At 42.8% G+C, this 22,008-nt stretch overlaps 2 protein-coding genes and 1 long non-coding RNA gene across 3 annotated transcripts in view; 2 read left to right on the plus strand and 1 right to left on the minus strand.

Annotated features, from left to right (window-relative positions):
* LOC309475585 (uncharacterized protein) overlaps window positions 1–22,008 on the plus strand; it is a 518,877-nt gene that overhangs the window by 480,370 nt on the left and 16,499 nt on the right. Inside the window, exons 93-96 of the mRNA XM_082138403.1 lie at window positions 10,670–10,843; window positions 11,051–11,221; window positions 14,827–15,000; window positions 15,100–15,273. Of these exons, the coding sequence (XP_081994529.1) occupies window positions 10,670–10,843; window positions 11,051–11,221; window positions 14,827–15,000; window positions 15,100–15,273 (693 nt within the window). The remainder of the gene's footprint in view (window positions 1–10,669; window positions 10,844–11,050; window positions 11,222–14,826; window positions 15,001–15,099; window positions 15,274–22,008) is intronic.
* The window catches only part of LOC309475587 (uncharacterized protein), a 454,091-nt gene that overhangs the window by 118,878 nt on the left and 313,205 nt on the right, over window positions 1–22,008 (plus strand). The gene's annotated exons all lie outside the window — the stretch shown is intronic.
* LOC309475692 overlaps window positions 1–22,008 on the minus strand; it is a 115,356-nt gene that overhangs the window by 75,324 nt on the left and 18,024 nt on the right. The gene's annotated exons all lie outside the window — the stretch shown is intronic.

The following is a 22,008-nucleotide window of genomic DNA, read 5'->3' on the forward strand; positions in this document are numbered from 1 at the left end:
TAAAATCTTATGAATGTGTGCGGAGAGGACCAACCTGCCGCATCACAAACATGTTGCAAAGGGGCCCCCCTTGCCAGAGCACTAGAAGAGGCGACCCCCCTGGTAGAGTGAGCCCTAAGGCCTATAGGCGAAGCTTGGCCGCGCGCCTCATAAGCAAGAGCGATAGCATCCCTGACCCAATGAGACATAGTCTGCTTGGTAGCAGCTCCTCCTCTGTTGCTGCCCCCATAACAGACGAACAGTTGCTCCGACTTACGCCACTGGCTAGTGCGGTGGACGTAAACCTGAAGAGCACGGACTGGACACAGTCTATGAGATCTCTCCTGCTCCGGCGTTGAGAACGGCGGGGAGCAGAAAGCCTCAAGAGTGACAGGATGTACAGCCGAAAATGGAACCTTAGGCAGGTAATCAGGATGTGGATGCAAAATCACTTTCACCATTCCTGGGGCAAAGTCTAAGCAGGATGGCGAGATAGACAAAGCCTGCATATCCCCAATTCTTTTCAAGGAAGTTATTGCCATTAGAAAAACCATTTTTAGAGTCAGAAGTTTGTCAGACGCTGATTCTATAGGTTCAAAGGGGGTGTCAACCAGACCCTCGAGAACTATAGCTAAGTCCCATGAAGGGACCTTGGTTCTTGCTGGAGGCCTCAGTCGCCTGGCTCCCCGAAGGAAGCGAGAGAGCAGAGGGTGTCTCCCAAGTGGTGCCCCGTCAACTAAGGCGTGGCAAGCCGAAAGAGCGGCCACGTAAACCTTAAGAGTGGCAGGACATGTGCCTGTTGATAATTTCTCTTGCATGAAGTCCAGCACTGAAGCAATCTGGCAGTTAACTGGATCTACATTGTGTTCAACACACCACCTTTCAAAAACGCCCCATTTACCGGCATAACTTTTTCTAGTGGAGGAAGCCCTAGCACTCAGAATGGTCTCAATAACATCCGGCGAAAGCCCAGTGTCTCTTAATTGGTACCCATCAGGGGCCAAACGTGAAGATTCCACAGGCCGGGCCTGGGATGGAATATCGTGCCCTCCGCCTGAGACAGAAGGTCCCTCCTCTCCGGAATCGCCCACGGCGAGCCGTCGAGGAGAGACATTATCTCCGAGAACCATACTCTGTTCGGCCAACGTGGCGCTATCAGTAAGAGGCAAGACCCTTGTTGGCGAACTCTGGCTAGAACTCCCGGGAGCAGAGAAACTGGAGGAAACGCATACAGGCGCATCTTGGGCCATGAGTGCGCCATCGCATCCAGACCCAGAGGAGCTGGGTGACTCAGAGAGAAGTAGAGGGGACATTGCGCTGTCTGCTGGGAGGCGAAGAGGTCCACCTCCGCTTCGTAAAATTTGGTCCAAATCTGTTTCACTACTTCTGGGTGGAGTTTCCATTCCCCCGTCGGTAGTGTCTGTCTGGACAAAAGATCTGCTCCCACATTCAAATGCCCTGGAATGTATACTGCCCTGAGTGACAGGAACTTGCCCTGGGCCCAGAGAAAAATCTGCCTCGCTATTCTGTTCAAACTGCGTGAGCGCAGACCTCCCTGGTGATTTATATACGAGACTGCTGCTGTGTTGTCCACCCGCACTAGGACATGACAGCCCCTCAAATGATGGAGAAAATATTTCAGAGCCAGAAATATGGCCATCAACTCGAGGCAATTGATGTGCCAATCGAGCTGATGACCCTCCCATTCCCCTTGAGCTGGACGGCCATCCAAGACCGCTCCCCAGCCCGTCAGGGAGGCGTCCGTCGTTAGCAGTTTGCGACGACATGGCGCCCCTAGAGTGGGACCCAAGGCGAGGAACCGGGGTCTGAGCCACAGAGATAGTGTACGAAGCCCGCGGCGCGTCACTTTTATTTGCCTTAGAGGATTGGCTCTTGGATGAAATCCTCTGGCTTTTAGCCACAACTGAAACGGTCTCATGTGCAACAGCCCCAGAGGAATCACCGTGGAGGCTGATGCCATGAGACCTAACATTCTTTGATACTGACGAACAGTATGAACTTGGCCTAGCTTGACTTTGGTCATGGTCTCGATTCGAGCGGGAGACATTTGTGCCCGCATCATAACCGAATCCCAAACGATCCCGAGATAATTCGTTCTCTGAGCAGGAGAAAGAACACTTTTCTTGGTGTTGAGTTTCAGCCCTAGAGAAACTAGATGAGCTAACACGATGTCTCTGTGTTGGAGCGCCATCTCTCGTGATTGTGCTAGTATTAGCCAATCGTCGATGTAATTCAAAATGCGAATGCCCTGGAGTCGTAATGGAGCCAGTGCTGCATCCATGCATTTTGTGTATGTGCGGGGTGACAGTGCTAGACCGAATGGAAGAACCCGAAATTGGTACGCTTCGCCCCCGAAAGCGAACCTCAGGAACTTCCTGTGTTGTGGCAGTATTTCTATGTGAAAATATGCGTCCTTCAGATCGATCGTGACGAACCAATCGTGATGTTGTATTTGCGACACGACCGTCTTGACGGTTAACATCTTGAACTTGAGTGCTTTGACTGTGCGGTTTAAGCCTCGAAGATCTAAGATTGGACGCAACCCCCCATCCTTTTTGGGTACTAGGAAGTATCTGCTGTAATAACCTGACTCCCTCTCTGGAAGAGGAACACGTTCTATGGCCTCTTTGCTCAGAAGAGTTTGTAGCTCTTGCGACAGTACATGCATCTGCTCCGGTTTCACGGTAGTGAAAATCACGCCGCTGAAACGCGGAGGACGACGAATAAATTGGATTCTGTATCCTAACTGTACTGTGCTTAATACCCACGCAGAAACGCCCGGCAGAAGTTTCCACGCTGCCAGACTTTCTGAGAGTGGTATTAATTTTAATACTTCCTTTTGAGGGGATATCAGATGATATCAGTATATCAGGATATCAGTTTCCGCCTGTCATTCCGGACACGACGGAACATCTAATATTTCGCTGGAAACCGCTGCCCCCCGAAGCACGAGAGGTGGCGGGGATGGAGTGGTTTTGTGAGGGTAGCGGGAAGGGACGAATAGTTCTTGAACGCGCCCCATCCCGCGGGGGACTACCCCCACTAGATTGGGCGCCAGACCATCAGGACTTTCTCTTTCTATTGATAATAGTCCTGAGGTCTGACTTGGGAGGTTGCTGAGCCTGGCGAGTCTGCCTCCAGTCTCTCTGAGGGGGAGCGCGACTCGCCACGCTCTGCTTTTTCACCTCCCTGGCTTTTGAAGGACCGGGGCGGGGCTGGGTGGCAGACGGCCCCTCCCCTTGAGTGCGGCGAGGAAGAAACTGAACGAACGCTTCCTCGTGTTTCTTGACTTCCTTAAAGCGTGTGACTACGGTGTTAACCGAGTCACCAAACAGCCCAGATGGAGATATAGGAGAGTCAATCAGAAACAATCGATCTTTTTCTTTAATCCCTGTCAGATTAAGCCACAGATGCCTCTCCGTGCTGACTAAAGCAGACATAGAACGGCCGATGGCACGGGCCGTCTGCTTGGTCGCACGGAGAGACAGATCTGTGGCGCGACGAAGCTCCGTGAAAGATTCCTCGTCGATCGTACTGCCCGCACTCAAATCCTTCAACAGGTCAGCCTGGTACGCCTGTAACACTGCCATAGTGTGCAGCGCAGCACCAGCCTGACCTGCAGCTTGATAAGCTTTTCCCACTAACGATGATGTAATACGACAGGGTTTAGTGGGGAGGGTAGGTTTCTTTATCGAAGATGCTGATTCGGGTGAGAGATAGCCCGCGAGCGTCTCTTCAACCCGAGGCATCTCCGTATACCCCCGCGCTTTCGCACCCACGATAGTCGAAAAAGTCGACGTCGAGGGCACAAAAACACGAGAAGTATATGGTTTACTCCATGACTTAGACAGCTCGTCATGGAGGTCCTCGAAAAAGGGGAGAGACTGATGTAATGTTCTCTCCCCCCTGCCACCGGACAGAAACCTATCCTCAAGCTTATTGGGTTTGGGGGTCTCTTGGTCGCGTGGCCAGTCAAGCTGTAACCTGGCCACCGCGCGAGTAACCACCTCTAGCAATTCCTCGACAGATTTCTTATCACGAGTGGAATGCTCAGAAGGTGGCTGCTCGTTATGATCTGACGAACCAAGAGATATATCATCCCCCTCGTGAACCGAAGAAGCACCGGAGCGCGCTTCGAATTCACGAGAAGGGATGTTTGGATCTGGTGACGCAGCAAGCGAAAGGGACGGACCCGTCTCTTGCTCGTCATGCAGATCCATGCGAGAGCCCCACGATGGTAATGTGGGTGCGGACTGGAAATAGTTCAGGCGGGCGCGGAGCATCTTAACTGTGAGCTGATCGCACTGCTCACACCCGCCCTTCTCTATAGCCTGTACCGCGTGCTCTTCCCCCAAACAAACAAAGCAATAATCGTGTGTGTCCAGCTCAGACATAGGACGGGAGCATGGAGGAACACAACGCTTACTGCTTTGTTGACTCATTTCACTTCTTTTTTTACTTTTTAAACTCTATGATGTAACGAGAGAGAAAAAGATTTTAGAAATGAGAAAGATGAAAATTTCTGCACACTGCCTGTAGTAAACTAACTCCTAGCAACAGATCTGTATCAGAACGAAGGTAGAGAGAGAGTTTTTGACGCACACACTGCACAGTAATGGTCTGAAAACAAAAGACCTGATGATGCACCTGTGGCTCATCTATTTATAGCCTCGTGTCGCGGGAGCGCGCCGATGACGTCACCGACCGAGGCTATATTACCTCCGGGTCAATTCTATTGACGTGTTACACACAATATTCACAGCTGGTCACGGTTAAAGACGTTCCCAATGCGCTGAGCAGCGCAACATCGATTGTAGCTTTCGAAAGGGAACTGTGGTGTATGTAGATAATAAAAACATAACGGTTCATTATGTAAGGTTTTTATACACCACTATGATATTGCATTTCTGTCTACAGATCCTCCTAAATATTACACAATGCACCTTTAACGCTTGTTTGTGTTTTTTTAAGGAAATTAAAATATTTTTCCCCCTCCTCAATCCACCTGCTCTATCGTGTAAATGCTCCTTTAGCCTTTTAAGTATAAAAATTAACCAGCTCTGATTGAAGAAAGTGAAGTTATTTCTGCTCTTTATCACTAAGGATGTCTTTATTACCAAAATAATTTAGTCTTGATAAAATTATCTGCCTTAATTTTCTAGCATTTACAAATTTGTTTAATTGCCAATCATTAAATGATAAATTTAACCCATTTCTATTCAACCAATTGAAGTTAATTCAGACATAATTTTAACATTGTTGATCATTAACTAAACAAAATTACAAAATTAACAGGGTTCCCGCGGGGTCTTAAAAAGTCTAAAATTCTGAACTTTAAATTTAAGGCCTTAAAATGTCTTAAAAACGGCCAGATTTTCATCCGTGGTCTTAAATTTCATTTAGTCAGGTCTAAAAAAGGTCTCGCCAACAGGCCGTTCACATATCCCATCTTTTGCGTGCTCAAGTTCGTTCAAATGTAGGCGCGCGCTCATAATTGAAGCGGCGCACTCGTTTTTTTCCAGGGGCAGCGAGATAAAAAAAAATCTCAACTCTTAGGCTATGTTCACACTTAGCGTCTTTTTTGACAAGAAAAAGTTGACAACGGCGTTTTTTTAGCAAAAAAAAACGCTGGCAGCGTTCGGTTACAAATAGCAGCCGAGCGCGTCTTTCGTTGCTATAACAAGAGCTGGAACAGTAGCCTAGTGCTGTGTGATGCAAAAAATGTCGAGAAAGAGAAAGTTGGCTCTTGCGTTGGCTTTTGAAGTTACCGGGGAGGAGAATGTCGGTTCACAAAGACGTTTGTGGGTGCACGACAGACAGTTGTTCTTGTTGTTATGGAAACGACAGGTCTCGCTACTCGCTTGTCATTGGTCAGCTGTCAAAAAGGCGCTTGACGTAGGGCGTTCTTTTCAGAAAAGTTGAACTTTTTTCAACTTAAAAAGACGCTCTGAGCTGCAGAAAAAGACGCCGGCGGTGGCGTCTAAAAAAGCGCTCAGGACTTTTTTGAAAAAACGGTTCACTCCATAGGGTTATAATGTAGAACAGATGCTGGCAGTTTGAAAAAAGCCTTAATGCCGCAAACGCACCGCAGGTCATTTGACAAGAACCAACCAATCAGCTTCGCCCCTTTCCGTAACAACATTGAAAGCTCACTCAACTGGAAGGATGCGGGTGCACCCAAACACTACGGGTGTTTTTCTCTTCTCCGTAAATAAATCTTGAAGCAGAGCTACAGCAAGCGTTTCTCGCCAGTGGAAATCCATTAGCCACTGTCATTGTGGACACTTAATAAAAGATAAGCTAAAGTGCATTGTAAATGTCAGTAATTTATCTTTTTATAAAAAATTATTTAAAGTCTGAAATATGTGTGGTTTATCTTTTTATAAAAAAACTTTATTTGAACTTGTACATGTTAGTATATAACATGTTGCAAGACACTTTTAAAATCTGGCTATCATTTTTAATGGTATTATTTTAATGTTTATGTAAACAAAAAGTGCATATTTATTTGTTATTTGCTGGTTTTCGACATTGTGTAGTATTAGTACTTTTTGAACAGGATTCTGTGATAACCGTGATCATTTTTGTCACTATAATCATTGAAATGAAATGTTCATGCCATTTCATCTCTAGTTATGATCAACTATGATCAACTAAAATCAACTAATTATGTGTTTTTTACAGTATAATATGCATAGTACAATTTTCTATAAAAAAAATTATATATCTGATTCTGACACACGTTGTTGGGTGTGGAAGGTTACTAATGTGATTGTTTTATCTGTAAATTAAATTAATGTTTTTTCAATTACTTAATTAATTGAAATAAAATGAATTCTTTGATTTGAATATATATTTTTTTTTTGGCATTGCGTCGTAAATAAATTTGTAGGTCTTAAATTTCAAACTTTATGGTCTTAAAATGTCTTAAAAAGGTCTTAAATTTGACTTGCTGAAACCTGCAAGAACCCTGAATTAATCACATTTGAACAGATTATTGTTAAATTTCCAATGAGTTCTGTTAGATGAACATAAATGTGTGCCGGCAGATAGGGGACAAATAGGGGCTTTTAAAACATCCTATAATAAATTATTTGTGGGGTATTTTGAGCTGAAACTTCAGACACATTCTGGGGACATCTGAGATTTATATTACATCTTGTAAAAAAGTGGCATAACTGTGCCCTTTAAAACTGAAGGAGAAATATTAGTCAAATGAGGAAGAAAGATGATTACTAGTTATCAACCAAAAATTAAATCTAGAACGTTGAATGTGCCCTGAAAGGAACCCCCATGTAAATAGTTTTTTATGTGGGTTCTTTACACATCAAACATCAATCAAATCAAGAAACTGGGATATATTAGAAATCAGTGGGTTATAGGAAAAAGTTTTGAAAGGAATCCTGACATTCATCTGGAACGGCGTTAAAGTCCCCTCCCATTATAATTTTGTCTGTAAAATCTGTTCTTCCAGTCATCAATTTTGGGATCCATATTCTGAAAAAAACAACTTATTAGCGGCCTTGTTAGTGTAACCATTAATATTAACTCTCATCCTTGCCTCACATCTTGTAACAAAATCCTTTCCTCGCGGGTCAAACTGACCCAAAGCCCTAAAATTATTCTTAATTTTTTTTGTCTAGAAAGCTTTTTTTATTTAATTTTGATAATATTTTTTTCTATATTTTTATGCAAGTTTTTTGGAGATTTTATTTGTTATTTAAACTCATAATTTCATGCATAATCCTTTTCATTCAGCTCAAAATATCTTACATTGGGTGTCTTTGACGACCTCTTGTGTAAAAAAAAAATAAAATAAAAAAATATATATATATATATATATATATAATATATATATTTCATGACTTGCCACTATATCCTTATAGCTCTATATGGAGCAAATGAGCTGTTCTGCTGGGTCCTAAAGTCATTTCCCTTCAGTATGCGTTCAGATACACATGTAGACATTATAAAATCATATTTTGTTAAAGTTTTAGCATTTTTAGTTTGAATTTTGAGCATTTTTAGGTTTTTCTATGTGTACTGAAGCATTCCTCACATTCCATTCTATGGGGGTCAATTTGACTCGTGAGGGAAGGATTCAACTACAAAACTCCTGGAATCCATTTAATTTTTTTTTTTTTGTGTGTGTGTATTTGTGGTTCAAGTGTGACAACATTCCTGGGGTCTTGGACCACTCCAATGAGCACTCAATTTAAAAAATAATTTCCGAGTCAAAATGACCCTATAGGGAGGATTTAATTACATAATTTGATTAACCCTCTGATGGTCTTCGGGGTCTTTTTGACCCGCAAATGACTTTTGCTGAATTTTAAAAAAAATGTTCTCTTTGTCTAAATGGCATGAAACTTTGTACGGCTGTCAACCCTTTCTAGATGTACAATAAAAAAAATAAAATTGTAATGATATCTGTTTTTATATTAGCGTGAAAAAATTTGTGACATTCGTGGTCTTCGGGGTCTCCAGAGACCCCAGACAATAACATGTAATTTTGTAACAGAATAATATTTTTTTTTTTAACAAATGTAATTTTACTCTGTTTATTAATGTTTTTACTCCACATTTGTGCAGTTTTGGGAGGATTTATGATTTATTTTAAATTTATATAAATAAATTAAAAATGTTTTTTTTTTGTAATAGGTTTTTATACAAAACAATTTATACAGTATTTTATGTAAAATTCACTTTATAAATTTCTAAATTTCATTCATGGGGATGACATGGATCATTTGACATGGTTTTATGTAAATTTTTTGCCTATATTTTGGAAAATGTAGTTTTAAAAGTAAAAAATTATAATTTTAGCCACTAGATGTCTATAGAGCCCCATTATATGCTATTTGCTATTTGACTAACTGAAAGATATATACTGGAAGTTTTTCCAGTTGGATTCATATCTAAATATTATGAAATCACAATTCTAACAATAAAAATGACTTTTTTTGTCAAAGTTTTAAAAAATTGTACTGAAAAAAAACCCAGATAAAATAAAATAAAAAATAGAGAAAATTCATCATCAAAATCAGAAAAAAAGCAGAACACAGATAGACAGACATAAAAACAGTTTTAAAACAAAACATTCACAATGTAAAATTATCATGCTCACGTGTGTTCGTGCGCGCGCACACACACAGAGAAATACATTTGTGAGACTATAAATACTGCTCTCTTATAATTTGTCAAATAAAATAGTCCAAAATGCGGAACCACCACAAAAATAAATTTGGTGACACTGACACATCGACAATGTGAACCCTCACACACACACACACACACACACACACACACACACACACACACACACACACACACACACACACACACAGAAAGAGAGAGAGAGAGGGAGAGAGAAAGAGACAAAAGTTACTGCTTTATTTGCTCATTTGTTATGCTGTTCAATTCATTGCATTTTGATGTTCACGTCATGTATTTGTACTCAATATATAATATAACTGTACATATATGTTCTGTTACAGTTAGTAACTGAAGTGTAGATTACATTTGTACAATTATATGAAAAAAAGAAGATTGAAATAAATGATAAACTCTTAAAACTCAACTTTTATCTTTTTTAGGTTTGATTCTAATCATAATGTAACATTATTGAAAAAATAATCAGTACAAAAAATGCTAAACTTAGACAAATTCATTTTTATTGTTAGAATTGTGATTTCATAATATTTAGATATGAATCCAACTGGAAAAAACTTGTGAAAAGATATATATTTAGTTAGTCAAATAGCAAATAGCATATAATGGGGCTCTATAGCCATCTAGTGGCTAAAATTACACAGTGCACCTTTAAATAACTGGGAGAGTAAAGAGTGATTCTTAGCTTTAAGAAGGATGATAACTTGCTTTTATTCGTAAGTTTGAAAGTAGGAGTAAATTTCATGAATTATCAGCACTTGAGACTAAAATGGCACTTTGAGATGCTTGATAAATTAGGGCCCTGATATTTAAGACTTAGATTATTATTTTTTAACATATAATTTTAAGATATCTTAGTGCTTTAAGATATATACTTATTATTGATTCTGCTTTCACCTTGCCAACTTTGTCCCAACCAAACATTTCCTGTTGTTGTTTATCCCCCGATTTCACAGACTAGGCTTTAGTCTAGTCTTAGACTAAAATGCATGTTTGAGAGGTTTTAACTGAAAGCAACTTGAACTGAAATATCCTAAAATATGTTAGTGCAATTGATTTGTTTCAAGATGCACAGCACTAAAGTTTTTTTTCTTTTCTTTTTTTTCTTCTAATGCTGTTTGTAAAAGCTGTTTAGATATTCAAATTTAACTGAAGCCGACTCCTGGTTTAATCAAAGCCCTGTTTGTGAAACCAGGCCGATGAGTTTTACACCACTGTGGATATATTTTAGAAGCATTTGTTAGATTCAGCCTTAAAAAAACTGCTTCAGCTAGAGTGAAATATGGAGGCTTTCCAGCATGAACTGGACATTTCACATCTTCTTTGGGGCCTTTTGTTTGACTGCATTTCCAGTTGTCTGTTTTTGTTTTGCAACTGACTTTAAATTGTGTTGTACAAGGAACAAAATATAATTCAGTTCATTTCATTTATTGTGTTCAGGTACTTTCTAGAATAACTGATTAATTAACTGAATGTTACACTCTCATTTTTGTTCTAGACTTTCAAACTGCAGAATCACAGAAGAAGGTTATAAAGCTCTGGCTTCAGCTCTGAGATCAAACCCTTCACACCTGATAGAGCTGGATCTCACAGGAAATGATCATGGACAATCAGGAGTGAAGAAGCTAGATGATTTACTACAGGATCCAGACTGTGAACTGAAGACACTGAGGTGAGACATGATGAAATTATACAACATACATTGCATGCAGCCAATTTATTTATAGAAATATTATTTCAATAATACAACAAGCTACATATGTTGTTACATCAAAGTTGACTGCATTCCAAGACTAAAGTCATGTAAAAATGGATTTTGTAATTACACCAAGTTTAGTTGAAAATTTAGCTGAATCCTGCTTCATCTTCTCTTCTGCAGGTTTTTGAGTCCTGATGCAGAGGAAGCCTGTCAGTATGTGAGAGGAATTGTGGGTAAAAACCCGTTACTCCTGAGAGAGCTGAATCTGAGTAAACATGAACTAGGAGACACAAGAGTGAATCAGATCGCTGCTCTACTGCAGGATAAACACTGTCAACTCGACACACTGAAGTGAGTATTTCACATGGTTAATAATAGTATTTTTATTACCTTTAAAGGTCCCATGACATGAAATTTTCACTTTCTGAGGTTTTTTAACATTAATATGAGTTCCCCTAGCCTGTATATGGTCCCCAAGTTTCTAGAAATTTCAATCGGTGTAAATCGAGCTTTTGCTATCTTTCTCTGCCTTTGAGAAAATGGAGGCTCAAACGCGCTGATCTTGAATCTCCTCCTTATGACGTCATAAGGAGGAAATGTTACCTCCCCTGTCTCTGCTTTGCCCGCCCAGAGAATATATTTTCCGCCCATGAGAAAATGAGCTAGGAAGTAGGAACGCGCGCGCGCGCGATTTTAGTTTGTCCACGAGAGATATCATGGCTTTTGAGCGAGCGAAGCATAACAATTGTTCAATAATTGGATGTACAAATGAACACCGAAGGGTTAATACAGAGCTGGGCTTGCTGAACGTCTGAAACTAAAGTCTGGATCAGTACCAACTCTCTTTGGCTCAGCTACACACCTCGGACAAGTAAGTCAACTAATGATATATAAGTGTGTTGCTTTACTGTTTATGGTTACCTAGATTGTTACACGTAGAATCTGGCTGTAACATTAGCTATGCAGTTTATGTGTGTGAATACACACACTGTAACGCGAGTGTTGTACACGTCTTTGCTATTTGGATAACCGTTTTCCTGTTGGTTATATGGCGCGCGCGATATCCGCATTTCAAGATCGCAGAGCTTGATGTAATTGTAATAAGATAAATACAGACGTTACAGATCTCTCATGAAAAGGCAACAGTAGGTTAGCGTTAGCTACATGATAATAACTGTAAACCATCCGAATAAAGTACCGTATCCAGACATAATATTTTAAACTAACCATTCGGAAACGTCCTGCTGGAGCCGCTGAGTTGCAACTTCTTCATTCGTTGCTTCTCCATCTGGATCAGATTCTGGGTCAAACTGAAATGCTTGAAAGACTGCGTGTCTTCGTGACATTGCTATATCCAATGTAAACATGCACGCCACGGTACCGTTGCGCAAGATGGTCAAGGCCACACCCACCCTCCACCTTGCGCCGCCTTTCTCCTCCTCATTATCATTTAAGGCTACAGACACCGAAATGGCCTGTCTGAAGGAAGCTCATTCTGGGACTGGCTTGTAGTGGCTATAATTCTGCACCGAGGCTGAATTTTTGGAAAGAGATTTCAGATACAGTACTAGGGACCACTAAGGCCTATATTAAAGCCTACAAAAAGTAGCATGTCATGGGACCTTTAATAGTAATGTTACAGTAGTTGGTAATACTATTTCCTCATTTGATTCAGTCAGGGGCGATTGACAGACAGAAAACCACAATAAATTGATTTTAATAATTAAGTTTTTGACTGTTGAAGGAAACACATTAGATTATTCTGATTTCTTTCTTTTTTTCAGTTAATACGTTTAGTGATTTTTCAAATGACAAATTAGCCAGACATGACCAGGGGCGTAGTAAATAACCAAAACAATAACCAATAACCCCCCAATATTGATAGCCTACCATGGTTAATGTAAACATAGAATCAGGCCATTAATTAATTACATACATCGCGCGTTCAGAGATTTTATAATAGAATCAGGCAATTAATTAATTATACATCGCGTGTTCGGAGATTTTCGGGGAGCTCGGTGCACAACCTAGCGCGGGGTTAAATGTAACACAGACTTTTTGCATAGTTATTCAGGGTCAAGCAGGTTGTGTTTCCGGTTATTTTCTCTCGCTGCCAAAAGAAGGTCTCCTGCGGATTTGTGGAAAGTTTTGAAACGATTATGTGAAGAACCTGGACAAAGAGTGTTTTGAAATAATTAATAATAATAATTTTTCATGCAGCTGCTACACACAAATATAATTCAATATCAATTTCGATATTTGATGTATTTATTTATTTATTTATTGCAAAACTGTGCAGCCCTTTTCATATATCTCTATGATATTGATCCATAATAGAAGGGTGATTGGATGAGGGATGGATGTATGGATATTTATCTATACAGATGTACAAACAATATCAAACTACACAGATAAAATAGTATTGAACTGTGTGTGTTACACACAAGTGTTACAACTAACCCCTCTGTCTGTTACAATAAACCCCGCACATGGGGTAAGTTGTAACATTTGGACTTCTGTCACTTTCAGTGCAACTGAACGAAAACGGTAGGTCCTAGAGAAAAACTTCAAGTGTTCATTTGTAGCTGAGATGTGTATCTTGCTTGTGTAAAAAAAAAAAAAAAAAAAAAAGATTAATCTAACTTAATTATATTTTTAATAATTGAGCCAAAACCAAAATGTGTTAGGTTGTGCCCCGCTCTCCCCTACTGTAAGCACAAAGTTCCGGTGTTGTGCCGAATTTCGACCCCCGCCAAATTATTTCCCCTCTAGTATTGGTAGGTTTAGTTGTGGGGGAGGGGTTAGGATTAGGGGTGGGGTTAGGATTAGGCAGTCAGGTACTGACTTCAACGAGGGGGGTAATAATTTGGCACAACACCTGTTCGAATCAAACGGACCAATTATCTGTGTATTATGATTGAAGTCTGGAGTTTATTTGACTGTGCATGAGTGCCGCTCGCGAATCACCGCTACTCTACGAGCGTTCACCAGCGCATTACAAAAGTGTGATAAGATTTGCTCGAGACGTTCCTATCAAGCCGTTCCGAGCTGGTGATAAAATGTGCAACCCATTTGAATTCTATTGAGAATTTACCGCTTTAAAACATAACCGATGAAGTCAAACATGATCTAAAACAGCCACATAAACCAAAAAGACTGATGAAAAGAGGAGAAAGCATTATCCTGCACCAACAGAAAAATAGAAAGCCATTTAAATAACTCATGACCTTTTACTAGAATTGATCAAATTCTATTTTATTTATTGTGGTAAATTTTGACTAACTTGTAGAATTTAAAATAGATTATCTGGGTATAGATTTTTTCACTAAATTTATATTACAACTGTGGCATGTGTCTAGTTTCTGAATGTGTAAGTTGCTATTTTTCATTGCAAATGCTTTAGATAAAAAAGAAAGAAAAAAATTTAACAAGTACTAGTTAGAATCAAGAGGACCTTCTTGAATTATTGACTAAACAATGTGTGTTTTCTGCTAATAATGACAGATATTAGGAAAACCCTGGCTTTCAGATATGCCAAGAGATGACAGGAAATTAACATTTTCAATATAAGAAAATGTTAAGTAAAGTTAGTTTGACCTACCATGGCACTTTGATTTAGAAAATTCTGTCAAACTGATAAGTTTTATCTTAAATAAAATAGAAATACATTATTATCCTATGTAAACAAATAATTGTTAACTAGGCTATTACTTTATTGCAGTTATGTTATCAATGCATGTGTGGATGATACCACAAAAAAACTATTTTGCTAAAACAAAGAAGGAAAGAAATCTCATGAGAGAGCCCGGGACCCCGCTAAATGGTTGACACTTCAACTCCCCCCAATGTTCAAACCAAAACTACGTCCTTGGACATGACCACCAATAAACAAAAACACAAAACAAAAATAATGAGTGGGCCATCAGAGTCACTTTCTTTTCTCTTTCTGTCTTCAGTCTGCGTGGATGCAGTATTACAGAGGAACAGTGTCTCATCCTGACTTCAGCTCTGAAATCAAACCCATCACACCTGAAAGATCTGGACCTGAGTATAAATGAAATAAGAAACACAGGAGTGAATCACTTATGTGACATACTGAAGGATTCACACTGTAAACTGGAGATATTGTGGTGAGGAAGATTAATTGAATCTAAACGAAAGGCAATAGAGTTTTGGTATTTGACTAAAACAGATTTAAGATTTTGTTTGTCTTATTTCTCCCAATGTAGGTTAAGAGACTGTGATATGACGGATGAAGGTTGTTCTGCAGTGACTTCAGCTCTGAAATCAAACCCATCACACCTGAAAGATCTGGACCTGAGTATAAATGAAATAAGAAACACAGGAGTGAATCACTTATGTGACATACTGAAGGATTCACACTGTAAACTGGAGATATTGAGGTCAGTAACATTCACATACATCAATCATACAGTTGGTAGACAACCAGAATAATACTTTTACTGCCACTGTTTCCGCAGTGGTAAAATTGCGGGTGTGTATTTGCTGCCTTTTACCACTAAGAGGCGCTATAATCACAGACTTTGAAAAGTGTCAGTTTATTCTCTTTTGCGTAATCTGCCGCGGCTCACTGAGAGCTGTAGCAGATAAATTCAAGAGAAACATTGTAGTTAAATGAATTCATAATCACAATACTGAAATTACAGTACAAATTTAGAACTGAAACAAATGTAGGCTTCTATTATTGGATCAAATTTAAGCAAAGTAGGCTAAACGTTAACATTGTGTTCCCAGTTTTTCTATGATTTAGAAAGGCTACGCATGTCAATAGGTTATGTGTCTTATACTTTGTGTTATTTTAATTTCTTAGTAGATTTATTTACTGAAACAGGGAAATAAATTATACTAAATGATTTTAAAATTAAAACATTGTCAGGACTTGCTAACCGATGTTAGTCGGCAGCATTTGTTTAAGCATTCTTTATTATATTAAGAATTAAATAGGTTTACAGTAGGTTGTTATGATTAGCATAATTTTCTTAAATAAATAATGGAAACGTTTCAACATAAAACATTGCAATAGAAAAATGTTACATCAATGAGGTTCCCTTTCAAGGGAACTCCCATTGCGTCGAGAAATGACGCTATGGGGAACGCTTTGCGTGATGACGTCTTGAAGCACATGTAAAATCAGTCCAATGGTGTGGCGGAACGTCAGAGGCGGGTGACGTCACGTACCAGGAAACTATAAAAGCCGGCCCAAAACAGAAAACGAAAGCTTTCTGAGTCTTCAGTTGCGCTCTGTGTTGAAATCTGTCCTTGTTATTTGGTGTTGTCTGTTTTTATATATATATATATATTGATTCAGTCATGGCGAGCAAGCAGCAGTATCGAGTGTGTGTCCATCCCTGCCCGCGTTATATAACGGGAGGTGACACACACACTCTTTGTGTTGTTTGTTTGGGAGAGGAGCATGCCCAGTCAGCACTCGAGGGTGGTGACTGTGAGCATTGCGGTGCGCTTCCATTGCGTACGCTCCGATCCCGTTTGGCTCGGTTCAATCCCGACCACGTTCCCCAGGGCTCGGGTCCCGCCGCGGCTGAGGCTCGGCGGCGATCTCAGACCTGGGGTTCACAAATGGATTTATCAGTGGATGTTGAGACGGGCTCTGCCTTATCTCAACATCCTTCTGATAGATCCAGTGCCTCTCATCAGGGTGTGGAAGCACGCGCTGCGGTTTCTTCCCCCCCGATGGAGGCACCAATACTGCAATTGTCCAGCTCTGAGGAGTTGGACGTTGTTAGTGTTGAAGCTGAGTCTGAGGATTCGCCACCTCAGTCTCACGCTTTTGAGGAACTGCTCGATGTTGTCACGAGAGCAGTTCACAGATTATCTATTGAGTGGCCAGAGGATAGGCAGGACGTTCGTTCGAAAAGTAAGCTCGACGAACGCTTCCTGCCATCTCGTACTCAGCCTCAGCGAAGAAGCCTTCCGTTTTTCCCCGATCTCCACACCGAGGTGTCGAGATCGTGGGGAAAACCGGTTTCATACAGAGTGTATGCACCACAAACATCCCACTATTCTTCTATTCAGAATTATAAAGATTATGGTTATGGGGAAATGCCGAAGGTGGAGGAGACGCTTGCGAGCTATCTCTCTCCAGCAACGGCATCTTCCCTGAAAGCTCCTTCACTTCCCTCTAAGCTAGTAAAATATACTTCATCTCTGGTTCATAAATCGTATGCAGCCGCTGGTCAAGCTGCAGCGTGTCTGCATACGATGTCCATTATGCAAGCCTATCAGGCAGAATTATTGGGGGATTTAGAGGAGGGCGGGGGAATTGGTCCTGACACAGTGGCTGAACTACGCAGAGCCACAGATCTGTCTCTCAGGGCCACCAAGGAGACCGCTAAATCAATCGGGCGGTCTATGGCAGCCCTGGTGGCCACTGAGAGGCATCTGTGGCTCAATTTGAGCGATATAAAAGAGAAAGAAAAGCACGTTCTCTTAGATGCTCCGGTTTCCACTGTTGGTTTATTTGGTGATGCAGTAAACAGTGCGGTAGCTAAATCTCAGGAAGCTGCTAAACAGGCAGCTGCATTACAAAAACTTCTCCCCCGCCGTTCTTTCTATGAGGCTGCTGAGCGGGAGCAGCCTCACTCCTCTAAAAAGAGCGCTGAACATCGTGCCACTCAAAAACAGAGTGTGTCCTCTCGTGCTCCCCCACAAAAATCTCGGGGACACGGAGGGCGCTCTCAAACCCAGCAGTCTTCGAGGGGTAAAACGGATCTGCGGACCGTTATTACCGCCAAGAAGGCTGCTGGGAAAAAGTCCTGATGTCTGAGGGCTCAGGACAAATGAGGGTAGTCCCCCCGAAGCAGAGCGGTTAACACCTCTTTTCACGGTGCCCGTCTCTCTTCGGTGCCCTCAGGGGACCGTTCTGCCAACCCTGCCACCTCTGGTGTTACAGGGCGCAGCGGTCTCCGGCGAGCACATATCTCAAGGTCCACCCGGAAACGTAGTGGCCTCGGGATGCCCGCCCCCTCTGAGGAGGGTGCTAGAGCAGTCTGTTTGGTCGTTCCCTGCCGGTGCGCCGTTACAGGGCGACGAACTGACTACTCAACAGCAGGAGAAAAATACGGTGCCGTCTCTCTTCGGTGCCCTCAGGGGACCGTTCTGCCAACCCTGCCACCTCTGGTGTTACAGGGCGCAGCGGTCTCCGGCGAGCACATATCTCAAGGTCCACCCGGAAACGTAGTGGCCTCGGGATGCCCGCCCCCTCCGAGGAGGGTGCTAGAGCAGTCTGTTCGGTCGTTCCCTGCCGGTGCGCCGTTACAGGGCGTCGAACCGACTACTCGACAGCAACAAAATCCAGAAACCAGTCTCGAGAGGCTGGTACCTCTAGTAGAATCTTTGACAGCGTGGAAGCTACTGTCAAATGTTTCTCGTTGGGTCCTGCAGACCGTGGAAAGAGGGTATTAGATACAATTCTACTAACGCCCACCGCGGTTTATGGGGGTCCTGCCCACAGTGGTGGGCCCCGAGCAGGTTCTGGTTATGGAACAGGAAGTAAACACTCTGTTAGAGAAGGGGGCCATAGAATATGTACCCCCCTCCAACAGGGAAACCGGGTTTTACAGCCGGTACTTCATAGTTCCAAAAAAGGACGGGGGATTGCGTCCCATTTTAGATCTTCGAGTTAGCCATGCAGCTCAAGTTCAAAATGTTAACCTTGAGACAATCGTGCCACAGATCAGGTCCGAGGACTGGTTTGTCACGATAGACCTCAAGGACGCATATTTCCATCCGTCCGTGTCATTGGAAGTTCCTGAGGTTTGCTTTCGGGGGCAAAGCATACCAATATCGAGTTCTTCCATTCGGCCTGGCTTTATCACCCCGCACTTTCACCAAATGCGTGGATGCAGCTCTGGCGCCTCTGCGCCTCCGGGGTATTCGCATCACGAACTACATCGACGATTGGTTGATTTTAGCTCAGTCGCATTAGATGGCGGTTCAACATCGAGATGTTGTTCTCGCCCATATGAAAGAGTTGGGGTTACGGCTGAACGCCAAGAAGAGTGTGCTTTCTCCATTTTAGAGGACCACTTTTTTAGGCGTGGTTTGGGATTCAGTGTCGATGCAGGCGCGCCTGTCACCGCCACGTGTAGATTCCATCCTGGCAGCTGTGAGAAGTGTAAAGCTAGGCCAGCTACTCACTGTCAAACAGTTCCAGAGACTGTTGGGTCTCATGGCAGCAGCTTCCAACGGGATACCTTTTGGACTGCTGCACATGAGGCCCCTGCAGTGGTGGCTCAGGACCAGAGGGTTTTCCCCGAGGGGCAACCCATTTCGCACAATCAAGGTCACGCGGTGATGCCTACGTGCCTTGGTTATGTGGAAGAAACCTTGGTTCCTGTCCCAGGGCCCAGTGCTGGGAGCTCCTTGTCGTCGCAAACTGCTAACGACAGATGCTTCCCTCACGGGTTGGGGAGCGATCCTGAGGGTCGCTCATCTCAAGGTCTGTGGGAAGACCATCATCGTTCCTGGCATTCTATAGCCTAGAGATGTTAGCTGTCTTCCGGGCTCTGAGGAGCTTTATCACAGGTCTCAGGGGACACCATGTGTAGTACATACGGACAACACGTCGGTAGTCGCCTATATCAAGGGGGTTTGCGCTGGCATGCCATATCCTCTTGTGGTCCCAGGGGAAGTTGCTGTCACTCAAGGCAGCCTACATCCCCGGGGTCCAGAATATAGGAGCAGACACTCTGTCGAGACAGGGGCCGAGGCCCGGGGATTGATGGCTCCACCCCCGAGGTGGTGGAGCTGATTTGGAAATTATAAGTGGATCTGTTTACGTCTCGAGAGACGTCTCACTGTCCACTTTGGTTCTCCTTCACGCATCCAGCTCCTCTGGGACTGGATGCTAGGGTACAGACGTGGCCGAGGCTACGTCTGTACGCCTTTCCCCCAGTTGCTCTGCTCCCGGGAGTTCTGGAGAGAGTTCGCAGGGACCGGGTTTGCCTGCTTCTTATAGCCCCGCGCTGGCCGGGCAGAGTATGGTTTCCCGATCTTGTGTCCCTCCTCGACGGGCCTCCTCTGGAGCTACCTGTCAGGAGGGACCTTCTGTCCCAAGCAGGGGGCTCAATATTTCACCCCCGCCCAGAACTGTGGAACCTGTGGGCTTGGCCTCTGAGGGGGCCCAGCTCATAGAGTCAGGTCTCTCAACTGAGGTTGTTGAGACCATTCTACAGTCCAGAGCTCCCTCCACGAGGAAACTTTATGCCCTGAACTGAAGAGTATTCACCTCTTTGTGTAGTGACCGTCGGTTGGATCCAGTCAACTGCCCAATTGGTACAGTTCTGGAGTTCCTGCAGGACCGGTTCACTGCAGGTCTGACCCCGTCCACTTTAAAGGTTTATGTGGCGGCCGTAGGTGCTTACCACAGTCCTTTGGGTGGAATGTCTGTGGGGAAAGACCCTTTGGTATCTCGTTTTCCCTCGTGGCACTTGGAGGTCCTCCTCCCTTTCGAAATCGGACCAGGAATAATTTGCTTTGCCCTGTTCGGGCGTTAGACGCGTATGTCCACAGAGCTGCCCTGTGGCGTAAAAGTGACTTTTGCTCCCCTAACAAGGGAGGTCCAGTGTCTAAGCAAAGGATGAGCAAGTGGGTGGTTGAGACTATCTCACTGGCTTATGAGGCGGCTGGACAGCCTTCTCCTTTGGCTGTCCGGTCGCTCTCTACTAGGAGTATGGCGGCCTCTAAGGCCCTTATATCAGGAGTATCGTTACAGGACGTCTGTGATGCGGCAGGCTGGTCCTCACCGCACACCTTCGTCAGGTTCTACTCTCTGGATCTAGACTCTGCTCCAGGGTCTCATGTTTTGTCTTCCTAGTGCTGCTCTACGGATTTCACACAGGACAGACATTTGTAGCTATGGAGGCGTTGGTATAGACGTTCCCCATAGCGTCATTTCTCGACGCAACGGGAGTTCCCTTGAAAGGGAACGCCTCAGTTACGACTGTAACCTCGGTTCCCTGAAGAGGGAACGAGCGTTGCGTCGCCCTGCCATATCTCCTTCATGCCTGTCAGCCCGACTTCAGACTTTTTACGAAGCTTTCGTTTTCTGTTTTGGGCCGGCTTTTATAGTTTCCTGGTACGTGACGTCACCCGCCTCTGACGTTCCGCCACACCATTGGACTGATTTTACATGTGCTTCAAGACGTCATCACGCAAAGCGTTCCCCATAGCGTCATTTCTCGACGCAACGCTCGTTCCCTCTTCAGGGAACCGAGGTTACAGTCGTAACCGAGGCGTTTTGCATGAGCATAAGACTTAGTTAAGCTCATGCTCTTAAAGCAGTGTTCAGACGATCTGTGTGGTCTACGCTTCGACATGTGCCTCGCGTTTGAATCTCAGTGCTAAAAACCATCTTCATAATTATGTCACTAGTTAATATTTGTCAAAAATATATATTTTTTTGAAATGTTCATTTATTGATTCAAAACACTTTTCGGAGCTTGTTATTCATTGTCTGTCATTTTTATTAATAGCCGTTTAGACGATAACATTGCAGCCTGCTGTTAACCGATGTTGGCCGACAGTGTTTATGTTTTACCGTTCTTGATGCTTAAGTAGGTAACATTATTAAAGTCAAGCGTTTTGTTGAATTAATAATGGCATATTAGGCCTACAACATAAATTTGCTCCAGTAGAGCCTCTGTTGCACTGCACAGACAACAAAACACGCACAGGCGACAAAGCTCATCTTTAATCTGCTAAATTATTGATTTGTGAATCATTCACGAAATTGAGATGACTGAAAGTGATACCCAACGAAAGAAGTTTTTCAAAACAGATCCATACATTGAACAAATCAGAAAAATACTCTTAACATTTTGTTGACTTGGCTACAAAAAATAATAGACTAACTAAATAGTATTGCTTTCAATATAATTTCAATAAAAGAACACTAAAATTAAAACCCCATCGCACATTTCAAGGTTTAAATAAAGTGTCGGGGCAGTTTATTTAAAACATGCAGAAAATATACAGAAATTGAATAAATAGGCTGAATAGTCAGCAGCCATGTCACCCTGTAGCCCAAGACTGGTTGCCCACTGAAGCTAAGCAGGGCTGAGCCTGGTTAGTACCTGGATGGGAGACCTCCTGAGAAA

The sequence above is a fragment of the Leuciscus leuciscus genome, assembly GCF_965113295.1.
Source record: "Leuciscus leuciscus genome assembly, chromosome: 15".
Taxonomy (NCBI): Eukaryota; Metazoa; Chordata; class Actinopteri; order Cypriniformes; family Leuciscidae; genus Leuciscus; species Leuciscus leuciscus.